The following is a 23120-nucleotide window of genomic DNA, read 5'->3' on the forward strand; positions in this document are numbered from 1 at the left end:
TCTCATGCAAGTGGGGGACATCAACAGTAATACAAAAATAAATGTAAACAGCAATTAACTCATTGAGCGCCAATCACGAGATATCTTGTTTCTGAGAGCTAGCGGTTGAGCGCCAAAAATTTGATATCTCGTTTTTAGTTCCTTTTTCCTTTTGTTCTATTTTCTTATTCTAAACACTCGCATCGGCCTTTGTGAGTGTGGCTGGGACCTGCAATGACGATTGAATCCAGATAGGTGGCCGTATCGCCTACCTTATGAACTGCATGGGCTGAGCACAACCAAATCACTAGGGATCACTAGGGCACTCCCAGCAGTGGCATGGCAGCACTGAGCAAACTACAGCAATCTAACGTTCGACAATGGCGATCGCCTAGATCGAACTAGCTAGATATTATGAAGAAGACAAAATGGATTATATGGATGATGATTATGGGTGATAAGTTGCGTTTCCACCAGACTATGTTGGACTCAGCACTTCTGGTAAATCATAAAAATACTATAGTCAAACTATAGAGGAAACCTATTCGGCTCTGTGCTATAGTCTGGCCCGAGCAGACTAGAAGAAGAAGACAATGGATGAGGGCCACCTAACGTTATATGTATCGATCCTGTTCTCTCCTCTTTCTTCCCTACAGTACTGCATGACGGGTCGCTACTGTAGATTATGTTGATCCACCACAATATAACACATTAAAAAGCTTACATAAGTCTAACCAGCTAGTACTAACGTTAGCTTTTTTTGCTCACACCAATTTATGAGGCTGTAACTGAGTGGCGACACTAAACAAAAAAGACAAATCAAGACTAAACGAAGACTAAAATGCTCAGACTAAAACTGACTAAACGAAAAATAAATGAAGGTGACTAAATATGATGAAAACGAAAAAGAGCATTTGACACATGACTAAGACTAAAACAAAATTTTTAAATAGCTGACGAAATTAACACTGGTTGGACATGGTAATGAAACAAAGGATAAACAAAATGATTTTGAAGCAACATTTATTGAAATACAGTAGATAATGTTGTCATATTACTGTACAATATATAACATGTTTTCAATTGTCCAGATTGGAGGCTTATTCAGCAGCTTCTTTTCCCTGTAAAAGATAAAGATATTGAGACAATATCCAATGGAAGGTTTTGAGTCTTATCATACTTAAAATCCACTGTATGAATGTTCACAGATAACATATTCACATTTACCTTGCCAGAGTCACGGGTCTTAGCTCTCAGCTTGTTGACCTGGGACTCAGCAATGTCAGCACGCTCCTCAGCCTCCTCCAGCTCATTCTGAACCTTCCTGCACTTGGACAGGTGACCATTGGCCTGCTCCTCCTGTGGACGTTTCATAGATCAGTATTACTTAGGAATACTAAGAGTAGAATGAAAAGCATGAAGAAAGACAAGTAGAGCATTTTGACTTAAAACAACGTACCGCTTCCTCAGCCGTCCTCTTGTAGGTCTTAACCTTGAGCTGCAGCTTGTCGACCAGATCCTGCAGCCTGGCAACATTCTTCTTGTCCTCCTCAGTCTAATGGAAGCAAGGAATTAAAATGAATCAGCTAAATGAGTTAGCAATCGTTCAATATTTTCCTTCAGTCAAAAGAAACACTAATGATGACCAAGTTGTCATGAATGTGAACATGACATACCTGGTAGGTGAGTTCCTTCACTCTCCTCTCGTATTTGCGGACACCTTTAACAGCATCTACTCCACGTCTCTGCTCAGCCTCAACCTCTCCTTCCAGCTCACGCACCTTCAGAATTGGATAAAATATTAAGATTCCACGTTTCTCTGTAATTGTACAGATGACTACATTAGTTCAACAATATATATCTTGACATGTGGCTATTATTTTATCTTACTCTGGACTCCAGTTTCTGGAGCTGCTTCTTGCCCCCCTTCATGGCCAGATTCTCAGCCTCATCCAGGCGGTGCTGCAGGTCCTTGACTGTGACCTCCAGGTTCTTCTTCATCCTCTCCAGGTGAGAGCTGGTGTCCTGCTCCTTCTTCAGCTCCTCAGCCATCATGGCAGCCTAAGATAAATAATTTGTATTCACTAGAAATGTCATGAGAAAATGTTACATTGTTGACTGAAATGACATGAAGAAACCAAATCATCAGTGATTACCTTCTTGGCCATAAAGAAACTATCATATGAAATGTAAACCCACATCAGTTTCATGTTTCATGTTTTCGAACATGTAAATTGAGTTATGTTTTGCTTTTGTTTATGTTTTTATTTAATTTTTTTAGATCAATTATTTGTTTTGATTTTATATTGTTTGTATTTATTTAGATGTTCGAAATAAAGATTTCAAATCAAATCAGTGATGGCCTTCTTGGCCATAAAGAAACTCATATGAAATGTAAACCCACATCAGTGATGGCCTTCTTGGCCTTCTCCTCTGCATTCCTGGCTTCCTGAACACTGTCATCTACTTCACCCTGGACTTGGACCAGGTCAGTCTCAATCTTCTTCTTGGTGTTCAGAAGGCTGGTGTTCTAAAAGGAAAACATTATACAGATAAGAGTTTCAAGGATGGCTCACACATAACCCAAAGAAACACATGCCTAAAAACAAATGATCAGATAATGTTGTTTGTTTACCTGAGAGTGCAGCAGTCCAACACGCTCACTGGCGTCCACCAGTTCCTGCTCAGCCACTTTGCGGCCTCTTTCTGTCTGCTCCAGACCAGCTCTCAGCTCCTCGATCTCAGCCACCATGAGTCCATTTCTACGGTCAATCATGGAAGCCTGCTCCTTCAGGTCTTCCTGTGCTCTGAGCGCATCATCAAGGTGCAGTTGGGCATCCTAATGTTAAAAGACATAGGTGACTGAAATTATCACAAAAGGTCAGAATGTGGCTACAATTAAGGGTATGCCATACATGCTTTCAGCTTCAGACAGACGTGGAATTGGAGCTTAATTTACAATATCTCATGCAAGTGGGGGACATCAACAGTAATACAAAAATAAATGTAAACAGCAATTAACTCATTGAGTGCCAATCACGAGATATCTTGTTTCTGAGAGCCAGCGGTTGAGCACCAAAAATGAGATATCTCGTTTTTAGTTCCTTTTCTTTTTTTTTCTAAAACAAAACAGATTATATGGATGATGATTATGGGTGATAAGGTGCATTTCCACCAGACTATGTTGGACTCAGCACTTCTGGTAAATCATAAAAATACTATAGTCAAACTATAGAGGAAACCTATTTGGCTCAGTGGTATAGTCTGGCCCAAGCAGACTAGAAGAAGACAACGGATGAGGACCACCTAACGTTATATGTATCGATCCTGTTGTGATTCAAGACACTTGGAGTAAGAGTGGAGACTGACAAAGGTAACGTCTATTTTACCGAACCCATCATAAAACATGCTTTTGTAATGATCGCAGCGTCGGACACCCCCCCCCCCCCCCCCCACACCCCCGATGGCTTTGTGAAGAAACATGGTTGTGTTTACCTTTGATGTGGCAATAATATAGGTTTCAGGCGAGCAGCCGCGAGATTTGCACATACGCCGCACAAAACACTATATCTCACAATCTAGAAAACCAGCCTGGATTATTGTGAAACGGGGTGATTTTTTGCGTGGTATAGTGCACAAACGAAGGTATGTAGAAATAAAAAGTTTTGTCCCTGTTGGAGTATAAATAGTGTCTGTCAAATGATCCATACTATTGTCTCCATAGCTATAATATAGAATATACGATGGGTCCGCAAACATTGTGAAAATGGTCAATAACAAAGCGCCAGGGAGTAAAGATGGAAAAACAGTGTGGCAGCCGCAGTCAATGAGTTAAGAATATAATGACATACATATAAACCTTTCATATTTTGGATCACTGATTAATTAGCATATAGAGGACTATACTGTGACAGCGTAATACAAAGGTTCCTCATCCAGTACCTTGAGTTGTCCCTGAACATTCCTCAGTGACTTCTGGGCCTCAGCAGCCTGGCGGTTGGCATGACTCAGCTGGATCTCCATCTCATTCAGGTCTCCCTCCATCTTCTTCTTGATTCTCAGGGCATCATTCCTGCTCCTGACCTCAGAGTCCAGAGTGCCCTGCATGGAGTCAATCACCCTCTGGCTGTTCCTCTTGATCTGCTCCATCTCCTCATCCTTCTCTGCCAGCTTCCTGTCAACCTCACCCTTAATCTGGTTGAGCTCCAGCTGGACACGCAGAATCTTGGACTCTTCATGTTCCAGAGTTCCCTAAAAATATACATCCAATATATAGTCCTGGTTCACTTTCGAATCTAATGGAAATATATATATATATATACATTATTTGATTAACTGTAAAAACAAAATGTACAAACAAAATAACATTATAATGTAGAGATAGCTAAGATAATATTTACCTCAGCTTCCTCAAGGGCTGTCTGCATCTCTGATTTCTCAGTTTCCACTGTCTTCTTGGCCTTCTCCAGCTCATGGATGTTCTTTCCAGTCTCACCAATCTGTTCAGTCAGGTCTGATATCTCCTCTGTAGATGCCACAAAACAGGGATTAGAAACACTACATTGCAGCTTTCCTAGCTAGTGTGTTCATCTACATCTATCATGGTATTAAGTAACAGTTCTTTTTCTTAACGGACTCACGCTGCAGGTTCTTGTTCTCGCGCTTCAGTGTCTCCAGCTGATCCAGGGCCTCCTCATAGGAGTTCTTGATCTTGAACACCTCAGTGCTGAGAGAACGAGCCTCTTTCTGAGCTCCCTCCAGCTCTGCCTGGCCCTCCTCGAACTTCTGCTTCCACTCAGCCAGGACCTGCAAAGTCATTTAGAAAAATGTAACCTAGTATTTGGAGGCAAAAATTCTCACTACATGTCCTTAGTTAAAGTCATGAATATCAATGTACCTTGTCAAAGTTCCTCTGCTTCTTGTCAAGGTTGGCAGCCAGAGCATTGGCCCTCTCCACATCGATCATGAGGTCCTCCACCTCACCCTGGAGTCTCTGTTTGGTCTTCTCCAGAGAGGCACACTTGGAGTTCACAGCCTCAATCTGCTCCTCAGCCTCTTGAAGGCGCTGGGCCAGCTTTTTCCTGGTGAACAATTATTAAATGTAACAATGTTATGAAATGTAATTAACTATATGTTTGTTGAGATGTACAGTAAAAAATAACAACATTGACTTACTTTGCGTCCTCAAGTTCCTCTGTGCGCTGGACAGCATCAGTTTCATACTTGGCCCTCCACTGGGCCACCTCACTGTTGGCCTTGGACATGCCACGCTGCAGCTCAGCCTTGGCCTCCTGCTCCTCCTCAAACTGCTCCCTCAGAAGGTCACAGTCATGGCGGGCTGATTGAACACCATGGGCAAGGGCATTCTTAGCCTAAAAAGGTTATTGAAATAAGTACAATTTAATTAGAGACAATAATAATTCAAAGAAAAAGATCTGTCATACCTTTTTGAGAAGATTCTGCTCACCTTAACCTCCTCCTCAACCTGCCTCTTCAGCTCATCAATCTGCTGAGTGAAGGCTTGCTTGCCTCTGGTCAGCTGGGAGACAAGGGCTTCTTTCTCCTCAAGCTGACGACCAAACTCACCTGTTTTTGAAATTTGATTTATTTTAGATACGTTAGAGTAAAAAAAGAAAATGCTAGAGTAAAAAAAAAAAAAAAAACTCACCATTCTCAGTCAGGAGTCTTGCTCTCTGACCGCCGATATCATTTATCTGGCGCACATTCTCGTCACTTTTGGCCTTCAGTTCACTAAGTTGGTCCTCAAGGGTGCGACTCATCTTCTCAAGGTTTCCCTGTTAATCACATTGAATGGGTTGTGTAATTTTTTCAGACATGTGTTCTACACATGAATGTATATGTACTGTGTAGATTAGTATACCTTGGCCTTAGCAACAGCTTCCATGTTGCTGGAGAGGTCATCGATCTCCATCTTGTATTCACTCTTCTCCTTCTCCAGCTTCTGCTTGACACGCTGGAGGTTGTCGATCTGCTCTCCCAGCTCTGCAACACTGTCAGCCTGCTTCTTGCGGAGAGCAGATGCGGTGGCTTCATGCTGCAGGGTGGACTCCTCAAGGTCACGACGCAGCTTCTGGAACTCAGCCTCGCGCTTCTTGTTCATCTCAATCTGAGAAGCAGTGGCTCCACCAGCCTCCTCAAGCCTCTCACTGATCTCCTCCAGTTCCCTGGAGAGGTCAGCTCTCTGCTTCTCAACCTTGGCACGAGCAGCACGTTCAGCCTCAATCTCCTCCTCCAGCTCTTCTATACGGGCCTTTAAATGATTTAAAATTCATATGATGAGTGATTGCAATTCATAAGTTTGACAATAGGTTCATTGAAGGAAAATGAAGGAGCAGCCAGGTGTAGCACTCTTTAATGTCACAACACAGAGGTGTCACACATTACACTCTGCACAAAGGGCATTTAAATTGTAACTCCTGGGCCCAAGTAAATCTTTCATACAACCGCTTACGATCAAATAATAAAATGTCCACAAAACGTGGAAAATATGGACTTTTTAACTTTTGAAAATAAAATCATTTAGCTAGTGATATCTCTGTTTTCCTGGCAATACCTGAAGATCTAACTAATGCATGGAACACAATTATTCACAAACATTAGATTACTATGCAATGGAATCATTATTTACTGTTAATGTTCCAGCAAACAACTACACATTTGCCTTGGTGGTTTTGGGCTGGGACATAGCTGCCACATCATAACAAAATGATTAGTACTAACACTGGCAATAATAAATCTTGTATCTTGGCTATAGCCTCAGATTGTGGCTCTCTCTCGCTACTGAGTGTCATTGCAAGGGTAACGTAAATTACAATTGAAAATCAATAGTAATCAGTTGTGTTGTAAATTTTTCGGAATTGATTTAGAACCGAAACTACTTATTGGCACTACTTTGGTGGATTCAATGAATAAATGCCATACTCTCAGCCAATCAGAATCTAATGTTTGGCGAATGTTTGGCGAATATGTTGTACGAAAGAGGTAAAGTATAATCGTTCTCACCTGCAGCTCCTTGATCTTCTTCTGAAGCTGAGCACCCAGGGACTGCTCATCCTCAATCTTGCTAAGCAGCTGGGAAGTTTCAAAGTCCTTCCTATAAGATTCATAAGAAAAAACAGTATAGTTACCTCATCTTCACACAGTATATTATGTCATGCATGAGAAAATATACAGTACAGTATATAAGTGAAACCCAATCTATATTACTTCTTGATCTTCTCGTCAGACTGCTGCTTGTCATTCTCCAGATCCATGACGGATTCTTGAGCCAGTTTCAGGTCACCTTCAAGCTTCCTCTTGGTTCTCTCAAGGTCCATGCGGAGCTTCTTCTCTTGCTCCAAAGAACCTTCAAGCTGTGAATTTAAGTTTAGGAATTGGTCAACAATAGGATTAGTATACCAGTATACGTTTGTCGGTTGAACCATCCCAAAATGTTAATAAATAGTTTGCCAAAACATAATGATAGATATTGGTGTGTCAACACAACACATCACATTTCATGCCAGTTGATCAGATCGTTGCCAAACATTCAAAGATAAACACCGTAAATCTGATTGACACTAGACTTTGTGCTCATCCAAGCTATCCCTTTTCTACAACTTCACCAGTAGGATGACCCATGTCTGCCATATTGCATTTTCTGCCATTTAGAATCTTTCCACCACTCCTCCAAGCCTGACTATTCACCTGATTCTCACAACGCTTGCTGTGTGGCATCAAGAGCACAGCTTCTTGAAATGTGTATTCCTGAAAGTTTCTAGGTCTTTCTGTATGATGGCTACTCCTAATCGAATTTGGAAAAAGGCACTGTAAACAGGAAGTGACACCACACTTGACACACATGCTTGCTCCATGATAGTAAAGAGATGTCCAAAGGTTTGTGTGAATCAGTCACATGATGGTGATATTCACAAAAATCATATAATAGAGACATTAAATTTGCCACAAAGATTTTGATGTGGCAATTTCTCACTCTAAATATCACACCAATAACCCAGATGGTGGCGCTAATGTTCAATGTTGAAAAGCAATAAATTGTACACTGCAGAGTCCATTCGACATGGGACTTTGTACATATATCCAGCTACATGTATCATTAGTCTACAACACTGGTCTGCCAATTACATAATTGCATAAAGATAATGGATCTCGTGTTCAGGTTAAAGCATTCCCAGGCAGCAATAAACTGTAAATGTAAAATTTCCTGATGACAAATTGGTCACAGCTCATCTAAAATTGCCTGTTTGTTTTCTTCAACATTTTTATAGAACTCATAACTCACATCATCCACTTGCTGCTCAAGCTTGGTCTTGGCCTTGGTCAGAGTGTTGACTTTGTCTTCCTCTGCCTGCAGGTCATCAAGAGTCTGCTGATGTGCCTCTTGGAGGGCTTTCTTCTCCTTTGTCAGCTTAGCAACGCTCTCATCCTGAGCGGCCATCTCCTCAGACAGGTTCTTCACCTGAATAAGGAATACAAATCATGTTATCATAAATGAATGATCATCTTGTTATCGTTTGATAATTTAGCCAGAGAAAATACTTATGAACCTTGTTCTCAGTGGCATGTTTCTCCTTCTCCACTTTGGCCAAGGTGAGCTCCAGGTCATCAATGTCCTTCTTGAGCTCAGAGCATTCATCCTCCAGTTTCCTCTTCTTGGCAGTCAGCTCACCATTCATTTCCTCCTCATCTTCCAGTCTCTCAGTTGTCTCTTTGAGTTTGGCCTCAAGCTGGATCTTACTCTTGATAAGTCCCTCACATCTCTCCTCAGCATCTGACAGATTATCTGATTCCTAGGGCACAATAATAATGATAATATTATTCTCTATATGACAAAAACAGAGAGACAGTTTATCATTTACATATATCAACAGTTTCTAGACAGATGAAGTCTACTTACAGATGCCGCTAGCAGCGACAGATCATTCTTCTCTTGGAGAATAGACACCATCTTCATCTCCAGCTCCTTCTTCTTAGCCAGAGCAGCGGCCAGGTCTATCTTCATCTTCTCATAGTTCTCCTTCATGTTAGCCAGCTCCTTCTCAGTCTCAGCAGTCTGTAGAAGAGGCTTGATCTTGTAGTAAACCTTCATCCATGGCCAGGTTTTGACATTCATGAATGAGCGGATGTTGTATTGGATGGAATAAATAGCTTCCCTGTGAAAAAAGAGTTGTTGTTCAATTCAAAATTCATTTGAGCATGTTTTTTAACATAACAATGTATTTAGAATGTGGCTGTTTTCAACATGCCTTCTCGCCATCATCTTCACAAACTCCCTCCTCATGAGGAAACCACGGCAAAGAGACTGAGTCATTTTGACCAGACTAGCCAGCTTCTCATCTCTCATCTCCTCAAGGACACCCAGCAGACCAGCTTTGAAGAACACCTGAATAAGATGAATGACATATTCTTATATGACTTTGTTGGTTTTTATTTTATGGGATAATGCCAGCACTTTTTTTAAATAAAACTCAGGCATGGATTTATCATAGATGACATTATCACTGAAACAGTTATCATGTGATTAATTTCCCTACCTACTAGATACCATTCACTTCATATTAATCTCCAACAATGTCAAAATCATTTTGAATCACACATATGTTTGTTTGAAATTGTCCGAATTAAAAGTGACATTTTTATTCTTTTGGCAGCTTGTATTATTTTGCTTTTGTTTCATATTCATATTGCCAATTAAAAAACAAACATTGGACATCATTTTGAGTGCTAATGACTTAATTTGGTTTGCACAGATCATGCACAGTTCTGAGCTACTTTGTTTTCCAATTGATCTTTCCCAGCCTTCTTCACCCTCTTTTCTTTTTTTTTTATCCACTTTTTCTCTTTATTTTTCTATTTTTCTCCCATCCGAATTTCGTATGACCAATTCTCCCCTCCCCTGTCTTGAACGTTGCTAGACTATGCCTCCCACTGGTCGGCTGTAGTGAGGATAGAAGTATTGCATCACGTGTCCCCTCCGGTACACAAGGAGGCAGCTGTCGCATCTTTTCACCTGAACAGCGAGGACTCTCAGTGGCGAGGAGTAACGCGTGGGAGGCTCACGCTGCCCCCGCTACTTCCTGTCTCTGCTGTACAGGCGTCACCCAACCGACCTGTAGGAGTCGCTGTCCACAACGTCCAAATCCCCACCCATCGACTTCCACCCTCTAACTCTGTCAATTGAGATAGTATGACGACTGGACCAAGCCGCAGGCAATGCTGACATCGGGATTCGAGACCGGAGTCTCTTGCATTGGTGATGAGCGCAATCTCCGCTACGCCACCCAGCCACTTCAGGGCGGGGCTAGGGGGTGGCAACTTGGGCTAAAGCCCCAAATGTTTTCTGAAAAGCCCAGAATATATTAAAAAAATAAAAATAAAAATACATTTTTAAATTTTTTTTTACAATTAATCATTGTTACATGAAAATATGTTTGCACCAGATTTAGCAGAAGCTAATTTCCATCTGTAGTCTATCCAGCTGCTAACTGTATTTGAGTGAGTTAAGTCTTGGTGTAGACTCAGACCTAAGCTTTAAATCACAATCAACAAGTTGACAAAAACATAATTCTTCCACCTTAGAAACATAGCTAAAGTACGGCCATTTATAAATCAAAAGGACGCTGAAAACCAGATCCATGCCTTTATCTCAAGCCGACTCGACTACTGTAATGCACTCCTTACCGGCCTCCCGAAAAAATACGATGATAACTATTTTATTGCAATGCACTATTGCATTATTTTATTCTATTTTACTAACTATTTTATTGCACTGCACTATTTTACTTTGTATCAGTGATAATCAAACCGTAAACAAAGACGCATATTAACACTTTCAGCGCCAGATGGCGCTGTTTACTGTTACTGTTGAAAGGCCAGCGCCTTTTAACATGGGGATAACGTGGCTGTGTTTGCAGGCCTAAAGCTATATTATATATTATAGCTATGGATCTAATAATATAGTCGATTGTCATTGAGTTTCTTCCGGTCAAGATGCAAAAAACAGATAATTTGTCCATCCATACATTTCCGCTTTATACCGTCGTGAATATGAGTGTAGTTTCAGGGTGGTCTGGTGTAATTTCCAAAATGACAGACACCAAGCCACATCGTTTCAAATGGAGTGCAATAGCGGCCGCAAGGTGTTAGGCGGCGGTATTGGACTTTTGAGATCCCAGACCCATCCCCAGTGATAACACAGGCTGCCGGCATGTCTTTATGAATGGAAATATCGAATAAAAGAAACAACGATGAAAACCCGACTATACTCTGGTTTTCGGGGGTCCTGGCGCTCAACGTTCGGCGAATTAACCCTAGATCTTAGATCCTAATATGAAAAACGATGTGATTTAATGTTCTATGTCTTACCTTGACTTTGTCTATTTTACTGCTATCTATTTTATGCTTTATGTCTGCACTTTATGCATTGCTCTTGATCTGCCAATGTTGTGCTCATTTTATGCCTGTCTTTTTGTACTGCTGTGAAGCACTTTGAGCTGCAATTCTTGTATGAAAGGTGCTATACAAACACAGTGTATTATTATTATTATTATTATTATTATTATTATTATTATTATTATTATTATTATTATTATTATTATTATTATTATTATAAATTATTATAGTTTGCTTCATTAATTAAAGGGTGTGAATTTAAGTGTTCTCTAGTGCCTTTTGTCCGTTGTTAAGAATTCTATCAACTTCTATTCTTCTAGCCATTCCCGACATTCTGTCTGTGTGGGAAGGTGGGAAAGAATCATATAACATGCGCAAATGCTGACTGATCTGATTGTGGAAGTGAAGGATAAGATAAGATAAGATAAGATAAGATATTCCTTTATTGGCCCCCTTGGGGAAATTCAGGAGTACACCACTTTATTCTTTTAAATACGTTTTGGCCCAGTTTTGGTCCGCTGGGTGGCCCGCGGACCCAGGGCCGGATTAACGATCGGGCCGTTTGGGCCGCGGCCCGTGGGCCTCTAGTGACGAGGGGCCTCCACATTTTTTGTTTGTTTTTTGTTTAAATCTTTTTTTTTTTATTATTATTATTATTATTATTATTTTGAAGATCGATGTCATACTGTGACACTGAAATGAAAAAATATTTCATCAACTAAAATATTTAGTCAACAAAAATATTTCATCAACTATAATATACAGTACGTCACACCCCGTGCCTCTCCCGGCCGTCTGCAAGTGACTAATCTTGAGTTTCCGACCCCCCCAGTAAGCTAACCATGGATAAATCCAAAAAAAGGAAAGTCTGAGGAAAATAGAGGGTTTAATTCAGCGTGGACAGATTAATTTGCTTTCACGACTAACAATGCAGGCTTACCTGTAGCCTATGCCTGATATGTGGTGCGAAATTTGTGAACAACGATTACTGTCATTTTGATTACTGTAGTTTGCCTGGTATGTAGCCTTGGTTAGTGGCTGCCCCACCAATGTTTTAAATTTTTTTTGATCCACTTTTTCTCCCATTTTCAATTTTTCTCCCATCCCAATTTCGTATCATCCAATTCAACCCTCCCCTGTCTCGAACGCTGTTTCTTGCCTCCCACAAGCCGGCTGCAATGTGGACTAAGTCATACATAGCACGAGTCCCCTCCGATACTCGAGGTAACAGCAGTCGCATCTTTTTCACCTGCGCGGCGCGATCTTTCAGCGTCAGGGGTCTGCGCTTTGGAGGGGCATCGCCCCCATTTCTTCCTGATTCTACTGCGCAGGCGCACCAACTGACCTGTAGGAGTCGCTGTCCACAATGCCCGATCCCCACCCATCAGTTTCCCACCCCCTAATACTGCCAATGTGTATTAGTACGGACGACCAGCTAAACTGAAAGCAATGTGGAGCGCTGGGCTCGAACAGGCGAACCCAGCGCCTTGCCCACTGCACCACGTAGCCGCCCTCCCCACCAATGTTTTATAAAAACGCCACTGTGTGTGCGTGCACGTGTGTGTGTGTGGGGGGGCCTCCACAAGAGTCTGGCCCAGAGGCCTCTGAATTCTTAATCTGGCCTTGCGCGGACCCATCTGGGCCTCTCTCGCGGGCCATTTGGTCCTCTCTGGCAGACCAAAACTGGGTATTGCGCACGGTCCAACTGGATAGGTGGTGTCTTGTAATCGACAGGCTTTTGTCCCAATCGGCGCACCAACTAGGCGGCGCGCGTGGACCAACTGGGTCGCGCAGGATAACTGGATAGGTGGTGTCTTGTATTTGACAGACTTGTTTCCCAATCGGCACCTCATACATTGTCGTGGGGGCGACAGTGGTTCAGGAGGTAGAGCAGTCTTTTGGAGGTTCCCGGTTCAATTCCCACTCCTCCCAGGCCAGGGTGTCGAAGTGTCCTTGAGCTATAGACGCTTAACCCTATAATTGCTCCCGATGAGCAGGTTGGCACCGTGCATGTTGTGTGAATGTGTGAGTGAATGGGTAAAATGTGAGGAACAAATTGTAAAGCGCTTTTGATAAAAGCGCTATATAAATACAGCCATTTTGCCATTTTGTCAATCACAACTGTTTCTTTCCTATGACAATTTTTTTTGTTTGGTGATTACTTATACATACTGTGATATGAATGATGCATGCAAGGTTTGTTTAGTATCACAACATTATGTGGCTATTTTGACCTCACAGTGGAAATAATAGCATTGTGATTAGATGATGAAAAAGTGTACAGTATATTTGGAAATAAATGGAAAACTGTCCAATCAGCTTATTAAATGTTCAGTTTTCAGGTATATTTTTCAGATTGCTTTCACACATCAAACAAACCACTCCAGGGTTTCCTTGGAAGCAGACTGAGACCATCTCAAACAGGTGCACCAGGATGTGGTTGTTTGCACCCAAGTTCGATTCCAGTGTTCACACCAACCCAAATGAATCAAGGGGGTAAATTCTCCAGTATAATTGCAGTCCATTTACTAGGGCAGTACCCGACTCAGAAATGTCTTAGTCTAAATGGATTCAGCAGGTAAATACAACGACTTGTTTGGTATGTTAAGAAAATAAATTATATGTAATTATCTGGTTATTAGGTTATACTGGACACCCTCCATACAGTCAGTATTGAGACTTCTCTCAGACCATCATATTCAATTAAGTCAATCAACATTTAGTATTTTCTTTACCTTGGTGTGCCCAAACTTGTAATCTTCATGTTCCACATCAATTGAACCAAGCAGCTTCTCAGAGGCCTTCTTGTTGTCCATGAACTGACCTTCAGGGCAGGCACTGGCATTCAGTATTTTGTACCTTTTGTGAAAGAGTTCATGGTCATGTTCAGCACTTAGGTAGTTGTAAGTTTCAAAATTAGTTGAGAGTTAATGGATACCTCTGCTTGAAGTCAGCATAGATAATTCTGCTAGGGAATCCCTTTCTGCAGATTCTGATACCCTCCAGTACACCATTACACCTCAGCTGGTGGATAACCAGGAAGTTCTGCATCAGACCTACAGAGAAGATTTTTTTCATGATTATTACGACAATGTAATGACTCATTACCACTCCACTACACTAAATCACTAAAGCACATCATAATAAGACATCATGTTAACTGTTAGTGTACCTGGAGTCTTTGACTCATTGGGAATCAGGCAACGCACAAAGTGAGGATGGGTGGCCCTCAAGTTGGTCATCAGCTTGCCCAAGTTCTCCTGTAGATACATATCAAAACCAAATATTATTCATGAAAAGCAATTATTTGTATTTAATTCCAAAAAGTCAACAAGTGTTGTTGTTAGATCTTACCCTGAACTGGGAGGACACGGTCTGCATGGAGCCACCCTTCTTCTTGCCTCCCTTCTTTGCACCACCAGTCTCTAATAATTTGATAATACATCATCAGTTTATAGATTCAACATTATTATCTAAATGGAATTATGCTGGACATTTTTGTTGGACAATGTAATTTAATTGATAGCATTGAAAATACAATTAGTATGACACAGAGGATACTTAGAAGTTGAGATAATTGTCTCTTAGACCAAAGTACAAATCTTAATAATCACACTTAAAAGTATATTTCTCATAATGACATACCTTCCACTGCAGCAGGATACAGTACAGGCAGCAGTTTAACGGAAGACTTCTGGTAAAGCTGCATCACCGAATCGTTCAGTGGATCCTTGTTCTTTTCCAGCCATCCAGTGACGTTGTAATCCACAGTTCCAGCATAGTGGACCATGGAGAAGTGGGCCTCAGGCTTGCCCTTTTTTGGTTTTGGTTTCTCAAATGCTATGTTCTTGCCAAGATGTTGGTCAAACAGCTTGTTCTTGAAGCTAGAGTCAGAAGCCTTGGGGAACATGCACTCCTCTTCAAGGATGGAGAAGATGCCCATGGGCTTTATAAAAGTGGAAAAGAGATATACAGATCATTTAGACACACCTTGTGGCATTCTAAGGAATATTTCAATAAGTCACAACGTTATGGTGTACCTTCTCAATGAGCTCAATGCAGGCAGCCAAGTCCATGCCGAAGTCAATGAACTCCCAGACAATGCCCTCCTTCTTGTACTCCTCTTGCTCCAGGACAAACATGGTGTGGTTGAAGAACTGTTGCAGTTTCTCATTGGTGAAGTTGATGCAAAGCTGCTCCATGCTGTTGTACTGTCAGTTGGGGGAAATATATATTAGCCTAATCTCCTACATTACTTGAGGAAATGTCGTTCCATGAAATTAGGCAGTCTATAGATTGCTATAATTGCATACTTACATCAAAGATCTCAAACCCAGCAATGTCCAGCACACCAATGTAAGACGATCTTGGCATCTTGGTGTCCAGCTGCTGGTTGATACGGATGACCATCCACAAGAACATCCTCTCATAGATGGACTTGGCCAGGGCCATAACAGAGTTATAGACCTGAAAAAATGTATTTGATTGAATTAAAATGCATGTATCTACATACATTAGCACTCCAATGCTGTCAGTCTGCCACTTGCACACACTCTCCAAAATTGTACTTTGGAAATAGTGTATACAGGAAAATGTGAAGCAACATAATTGCTGTGACCTGTGTGTGAAATACATAGAAGGGGAAGGATGTAATGTATCTTGCTCACCTGAGGCACAGTCTGTCCCTTGGTGACATACTCGTTTCCGACCTTCACTTTGGGGTAGCACAGACCCTTCAGCATGTCAGCAGAGTTCAGGCCCAAAAGGTAGGCGATTTTGTCAGCCTCTGAAAATGTGTATAAAACGCATTCAGGAGAAATATCCAGGAATATTGGATTCACGATTCATGCCATAGTGTCACACTAGCATAGCAAAGAGACAGCATAATGCCATATAGTTACACTAGCATAGCAAAGAGACAGCATAATGCCATAGACATAGAGTCACACTAGCATAGCAAAGAGACAAAATAATGTCATAGAGTTACACTAACATAGCAAAGAGACAGCATAATGCCATAGAGTTTCACTAGCATAGTAAAGAGACAGTGTACTGCCATAGAGGTACACTAGCATAGCAAATAGATAGCATCAGGGACGTGCACAGGACTTTAGAGGGGCAGGTGCTCAACGGCTGAAAAGGGCAGTATACATAACATTATTGTTTAAGCATTTTTGGTTAAAATAAAGGTAGTTATAAGGTTTTTAATTTGTCATAAAAAAAGAACTACATTTACCAGTAGGCAGCCTGTTGTTCACTAGGCAGCCTGTTCAGTGCTGTCGCCTAATCCACGTCACGGCCAGCTGATACCAAGCTAGCTAGCTAGCTAACGTTAACGTTACCTCGCTAAACGTACTAGACGTTAGCAATGTCTACTGTCGTTAACCATTTTAAATCGGGGCATGTAGAGGCATTTCGGGACAGAGTAAAATGTGCAGGTCCTCTTCTCAGACCTGTGCACTGACTGCACACATCATGCCGGCTAGCAAGCTAGCTAGCTACACGTCACGGCCGTCTGATACCACGATAGCTAACTAGCGTGAACGTTACAAGCTCAAAAACCTTATAACTAGGCCTACTACTGTCGTGTCTATAAGTTCCCTGGCAGAATACTTTGTTTGTGAGGACAAAAGTATACAAAGAGTGGATAACCATTTTAAATTGGGGCATGTAGAGCCCGCCGTAAAAACAATAACGTTATAGACTATACACAATATGTACAACGAAACAATGATTTACATTAGTATTTACAGTGATTTAATATGCAGTGAATACAAATAATGATAACGTGGTTGTTACTTTTAGAAATGGTGGTTGGCTTCATCTGATAAATGGTTATGATCACCAGAGAGATACTAGCCACAGATTCAGGGTCAGTTATTTTCCCATTGTACGAATTGTTAAGCTTATGGAATGTACGGGAAATCTGATCCTAGGTCTGCGACTAAAGCCAGGCGTCTACGCTGTGGTGACATCAGTCAGCAGCGCCAAATAGCAGTGTAGTTTCCCAGCGAACGAAAACATAAACGTTGTTATTTTGCTACCTTTACGATTAATTGCGAATATTTTCATGTTGAGCTATAGATTGTGGATGAATACGCACAGAAAGGTACACCATGCCAATGTCCATGCTTTATTTGTTTTAAACGAACCGTTTTAGAAATGGGCAATGGGGAAATACATTAACAGGAAAAAACGAAAATGACGTAACCACTACACCTCCCTATTAGACTGAGACTGAATTAAGTCCACAGAGAAGCTGCAGTGGAGGGATATGTTTCTCAACACTAAATCTATCAGTGAGATTTTGCGATGCATGATTATAAATGATGGGAAGCAACATAAGGGCTGGTTTGAAAAATAGTGAACCTATGTTTTAATACTCACCCTCTGTGCCATCAGGCTCAGCCTGCTCCTCACGCTGCTTCTGCTTGAACTTCAAGTTGCCATGGTGAAGCACAGCACCAGTCAGCTTCCAGATATAATTTTTCTCTTCACCAGTGAAGCCCAGAACATTAATAGCATCCTGTATGAAAATAAGTTGAAATAAGTAAAAGAAAAAATATATAAGAATGTCAGCCACATGCAGACAAGTGACCAAGAGCTTTATTGTGGACTAGTGGGTTAAAGGCACACTTGTAGAGCAAGGAAAGCTGGATATGTCAGCTACGTTTCTCTGTAATTAGAATTTTGGTGTTGAATTGAAGGCCTTCTAAATTTGAGCTCCATAGTGCTTCCTTCAGGCCAACTAGGTTTTTTAATTAAAATGTTTTGGATAAGTGGATAAGCGATCATTGCTGTTTTGCTTTAATGCAATGTATTGACTTGCTTTTCATCTAGAAAATTCATGCTAACTTTACTTCCCAGATGGTTCTTCTGTGTAACAAACCATCTGACGGGTCAGGTTAATTCTAAGTCATTTACCATCTTATGGCAATTTGAGAAAGTGCATAATGTAGCCTAATGTAATTATTCTTAAATTAACATTTAAACATACAAAATAATATAATAAGTTGGAACATCTGTAGGTAGATTACTACACATCACTCACATCAGTGGCATCCAACTCCGCTTTGTCATCAATGCTGGCCACAGTGATATGACCCTGACTGCACATGGGGAAGTCATAGGGGTTGCTGGTGATGAGAGTCATTTCTGGTGTGGAAACACATCAAATAAGTTAGACTGAATCTGCTTCCGTCAAATGATTATGGACCATTGTTGTTGACAATTAAGATGAGTTATATCAGTTATCGGTTAATCAGTTATTCAGCTCACCAATCAGCTCAGGCTTGTGGTTGGTCATCATCTGGTAGAAGATGTGGTAGCCTCTCTCATCTGGAAGCTGGAAGCTCACTCTGGACTTCTCCAGCAGATCTATGAGGTTTGGTCATAATAAATATCTAGCCTACTAATAATGTCACTTGTTTAATTTTGTATGTGAATCTTATACTTACATGTTTCAATATCAGCACTGGACAGTTTGCCAGTTGGGAGGAAGTGGATTCTGATGAATTTACCCTTTTCAGAAGAACACAACAGTGTTATTATTGTGTAACCAAGTAATGCCCAAGTGATATTTGATAGAAAAGAAAATATTCAACTTACAAAGCGAGAGGAGTTGTCATTCCTCACGGTCTTTGCGTTACCATAACTCTCCAGCAAGGGATTGGCTGCAATGATCTGATCCTCCAGTGACCCCTATAATTACATTTTCACATTTTAACAATCATATCAGTAAATGTCCACTCTTTGTTCAAATGTCTGTGGTTTCCATTTTCAGTATATTCTCTCAGTATTTTACCTCGATCTTTGATTCTTTCTTCTTCTCTCCACCAGGAGCCACTGCGATTGTGGCAAAGTACTGGATGACACGCTTGGTGTTCACAGTCTTTCCGGCACCAGATTCTCCACTGTGTATAGATAATTGAATTAAGAGAAACTCACAAACTAATTTCAATCATTTTGATTATATTGATATTTTTGATGAACAATAGATGAGAAACCTACGTGATAAGAACAGACTGGTTCTCCCTATCTGTGAAAGGTAAAGAAAATACATATTTATTATCTGTTTAACCAAACCAAAAATAATAATTCATAGGATTTTCATGACCAGGACATACCAGTAAGCATGAACTGAAAGGCGTTGTCAGAGACAGAGAAGATGTGGGGTGGGGCCTCCATACGCTTCTTGCCTCTGTAGGCATTTACAACATCCGCATCGTACACTGGGAGCCACTTGTAGGGGTTCACAGTGGCACAGAACAGCCCAGAGTAGGTCTGAAGGGGAATAGACATTCAGGAACATTTACAGTAAGTTATCTTATGGGTCATTAATTAATATTGCACCTTTTACTCATATTTGAGAATATCTTACGTAGATCATCCATGCGGCATAACGCTCTTTGAGGTTATACAACACAGAGGCTTCATTGAGATGGGTCATCATGGCCATGTCCTCAATTTTGTCATACTTGGGAGGGTTCATAGGGTGAACATCATCTTCCTTAACGGTTTTCTCCTGAAATACAGAAACACAATTTCAGTTTACCGAGTCATCTGCAAGTTGTATTGCTTTGAATTCTGTATGAAACACTTCAGCCTACTTTACCTCCTGAGTGTCATGCACTTTGACAGTGACTTTGGCACCATCTCTCTTCAGGATGGTACATTTGAGGTACAGCTCCTCCTTATCAGCCACGTAAGCAGCGGCCTTAGCATCAAAGGGTGAGGTCTGAGCTGCAAGCCTCTCAGCCTCTGGCTTACGGAGGTACATGGCGGCCTTGCCATAAATGGCCATCTCCGCGTCTGTACTCATGGTGGCGGCTTCCTGTCAACAGACAAAAACATAATTAGTACATTAAGATTAAAACTAACAAACATGCTGCTTTTATATTTGACTGACAAAAAGATACCATGTTTTCTCCTATCTTATGTGTATATATATATTTAGACCTCATAGACCACTCATTCATGAATACATTGAAGTATACCTATTAATGTCACCATTCTTTGCATCTTTGATACTTTGTGTCCTTGTTCATTTGAGTTTGAACCGACTAAAAGGTTGCAGTACATTGGATGTCTATCATGACGCCAGTTTTTTGGCACAAGAGATAACTATATTGCATTGAGTGTATTGGTATATCAGCCACATCTCCTATATAACAAAAATAAATGTTAGTCTTGTTTTCTATTGTAGCATATTACTGAAAGACAATTTTTAAGTTCACAACTATACACTAGGACCAACTTATGGATGTAGAAACAAAACTAAATTCACTCTGAACCACCACTGGGGTACAGATTGCAGAAGACTATTGGAGAAATAATGGCAGGTTGTAGGATATTCTGTTCTTACCTTGTTGCTACCCGATCACAGAAGAACTTTTCACAATGTAGAACCCTGCTTGAGAGAATAATCATGTATTAATGTTATTCCATTATTACTTGAGTTATATGTTTTTTCCCCCAGTATATTAAATAAAATTTGATCACACTGAATTATGGACACATCCCCAATATTATTTCCCCAAAGAACAATTATTTGAAGGATGGGAGGTATACCAAATATGAAGGTATACCGTCAAAGGTATGGATTTTTACAATACCGTCATTCATGATACATAGGGGAGAACGGGGGACGCTGTCACACGGGTAGGTTGTCACATTCATTATATTTCACCACCAGAGGATCCTGTCTCCCATACTTTGGTATTTAAATGTCCAGAATTGGGGTCAGAGTTCACCTACATTGTCATATTTGGAGTGAAACAGCTGAATTTGAGGTGAGAGGACTTTTTGTGTTTTTCATGTCCATTTGTAAATATTCCACTCCTCAGTATTTTTCTTCTAGGCTTTTACACAATTGGTTTATAATGAAACAATGATTACCCTTAAAAGGTGTGATGGGATAGCTATAGTTTAGATTGTTGTTAGCTAGCTAACTAGTTGTTAGATGGCTGTTAGCCTTGATGCTATCAAGACATTCCAGTTGGGGTTGGTCGTCACATTTTATTTGGGGTTGGTTGTCACATGTTGTGTAGGCTATTATTGTTAGGCCGATTTATTGTGTTCTTATTTTGTTATATAGGATGGCCTAAAGATGTGTTTCCTGTTTATGTTCATTAAAATGCATTAAGTTATGTATTTGTCAACTTGTCAATGCAATTAAACTTTAAAATTTAGTTCTGCCTTCTTGTCTATTCTCAGTCCTTGCCCCACAATGGTGGAATGAACTACCCACCCCAGTTAAGACAGCCGAAACCCGTCCAATCTTTCGCCGTTGACTAAAGACGCACTTCTTCAATCATTATCTGAAATCTAAATCTTGTCTTCTTTTTAGGATTTTCCCATTAAAAGTTTTAAAACACATGGTGACAACCAACCCCATAGTGTGTGACAACCATCCCCATGATGGGGTTAGTTGTCACAATGTGTCTTTGATAGGTGATTAACTCTTTGTTACAATACATTGGAAAATGAGAGGATACACATTTCAAGCCAACATCTTAAGCTTCAATTTAATGTAGGAATAACTATTGAAAGATGTTTTGATTATGAGCAATTCACACTATAGAGTAAAAAGTGTGACAACGTCCCCCGTTCTCCCCTATAATATATTTACTGTGTACATACAAAATACTGCATGTTTTAGTTAATTATGTTTAGTTTAGTTTTAGTTAAAAATATGTTCCTTGCATAGTATTTACATTTTTTTAATAATATAGACCATTTTGAATGAAATAGTACCCTGACAATTTTATTAAAAGTTAAAGACATACAAATATGTTATGTCACATAGTAATTTGTACTGGAAAACATTATACTGGAAAATGCCCGTATACATTTAAAATGAAGACAAATATTGTGATGAAATTTATTTCATCAGTCAACATGTATAGCACTGAAACATCTCCCATGCAATTCCTTCACTGTGAATGGCAGCTGAAGCATCTGTGTCACTTACCCCCAGCTGGAACAGAACTCCACTCCACTACCGCCATCTCTCTCTCAACTGTCTTATATAGAGCTGACTCTGCAAGCCAAGCAAAAACTAAATGTGGGCATCTCCTCAAAAAGGTCAAATGGTTTTTGATTTATATTCCATTCAGTGGATTTAATGCTGCATTAATAGTTAATACAATTACAAAATATTACAATCAACAAGATAACACGTGTGTTTTCATAATAAAGGTTCAATAATTGTTTCACATATTAAGATATAATATATCCTAATATATAATAACATATAATATAGCATCTTAATCACATTGACATATACAACTCTATTAATAAACCCAGGGTGCTTACAACATTGCAACCATAACAGGAGTGCACTTCTGTTCTTGGCAATGATCAGAGTCATTAAATATATTACTGCGGGTGTCTAACTTCTTCCCAGTGGGTGTAATGTTGCATGTATTTATAATCTGGGAAGATTTCCATTACTACTTTATTTGATTTCATTAGCTTGTTTTATTTTGTGATTAGTTTCATGTCATATTCATTAATGATGTTAGTATTTCAAAATAGTAAAACCCAAGCTTGTTTAGTTATGTATTGAGTTCAAATAGAGTAGACAGAATATGTCTGTTTGCATAACCACGATTAGTGCATGAAGCCCTACTGCTTTTGGATCATTTACAATATTATTACAACCGTCTTTGTCCGACCTTCCGTGTTTAAATGGCTGACTTAATTCGGTAGATTTATCCTTGAAAAGT

The 23120-nt window shown here is 40.3% G+C and overlaps 1 protein-coding gene across 1 annotated transcript; it reads right to left on the reverse strand.

Annotated features, from left to right (window-relative positions):
- Window positions 1-1079: 1079 nt before the first annotated feature.
- On the reverse strand, window positions 1080-22381 carry LOC311223062 (myosin heavy chain, fast skeletal muscle-like; the record flags this gene model as incomplete). The annotated part of the gene is made up of 41 exons (XM_084307763.1): window positions 22364-22381; window positions 20756-20800; window positions 20006-20224; window positions 19772-19915; window positions 19518-19674; window positions 19402-19429; window positions 19196-19304; window positions 19000-19092; window positions 18849-18912; window positions 18670-18768; window positions 18443-18546; window positions 17779-17917; window positions 16059-16177; window positions 15709-15858; window positions 15432-15602; window positions 15037-15337; window positions 14746-14816; window positions 14564-14651; window positions 14330-14447; window positions 14127-14250; window positions 9246-9382; window positions 8897-9152; window positions 8547-8789; window positions 8282-8458; window positions 7207-7352; window positions 7003-7093; window positions 5861-6250; window positions 5648-5774; window positions 5447-5565; window positions 5155-5351; window positions 4877-5060; window positions 4620-4785; window positions 4380-4504; window positions 3922-4230; window positions 2615-2818; window positions 2384-2509; window positions 1870-2040; window positions 1656-1760; window positions 1439-1534; window positions 1207-1338; window positions 1080-1100 (listed from the first exon to the last, which is right to left on the reverse strand). Exons 3-41 carry the CDS (start codon window positions 20210-20212, stop codon window positions 1080-1082), a joined length of 5808 nt encoding a protein of 1935 aa, XP_084163889.1. The 5' UTR covers window positions 20213-20224; window positions 20756-20800; window positions 22364-22381.
- Window positions 22382-23120: the final 739 nt, after the last annotated feature.

Source organism: Notolepis coatsorum, assembly GCF_963971535.1.
Source record: "Notolepis coatsorum genome assembly, chromosome: 2".
Classification (NCBI taxonomy): Eukaryota; Metazoa; Chordata; class Actinopteri; order Aulopiformes; family Paralepididae; genus Notolepis; species Notolepis coatsorum.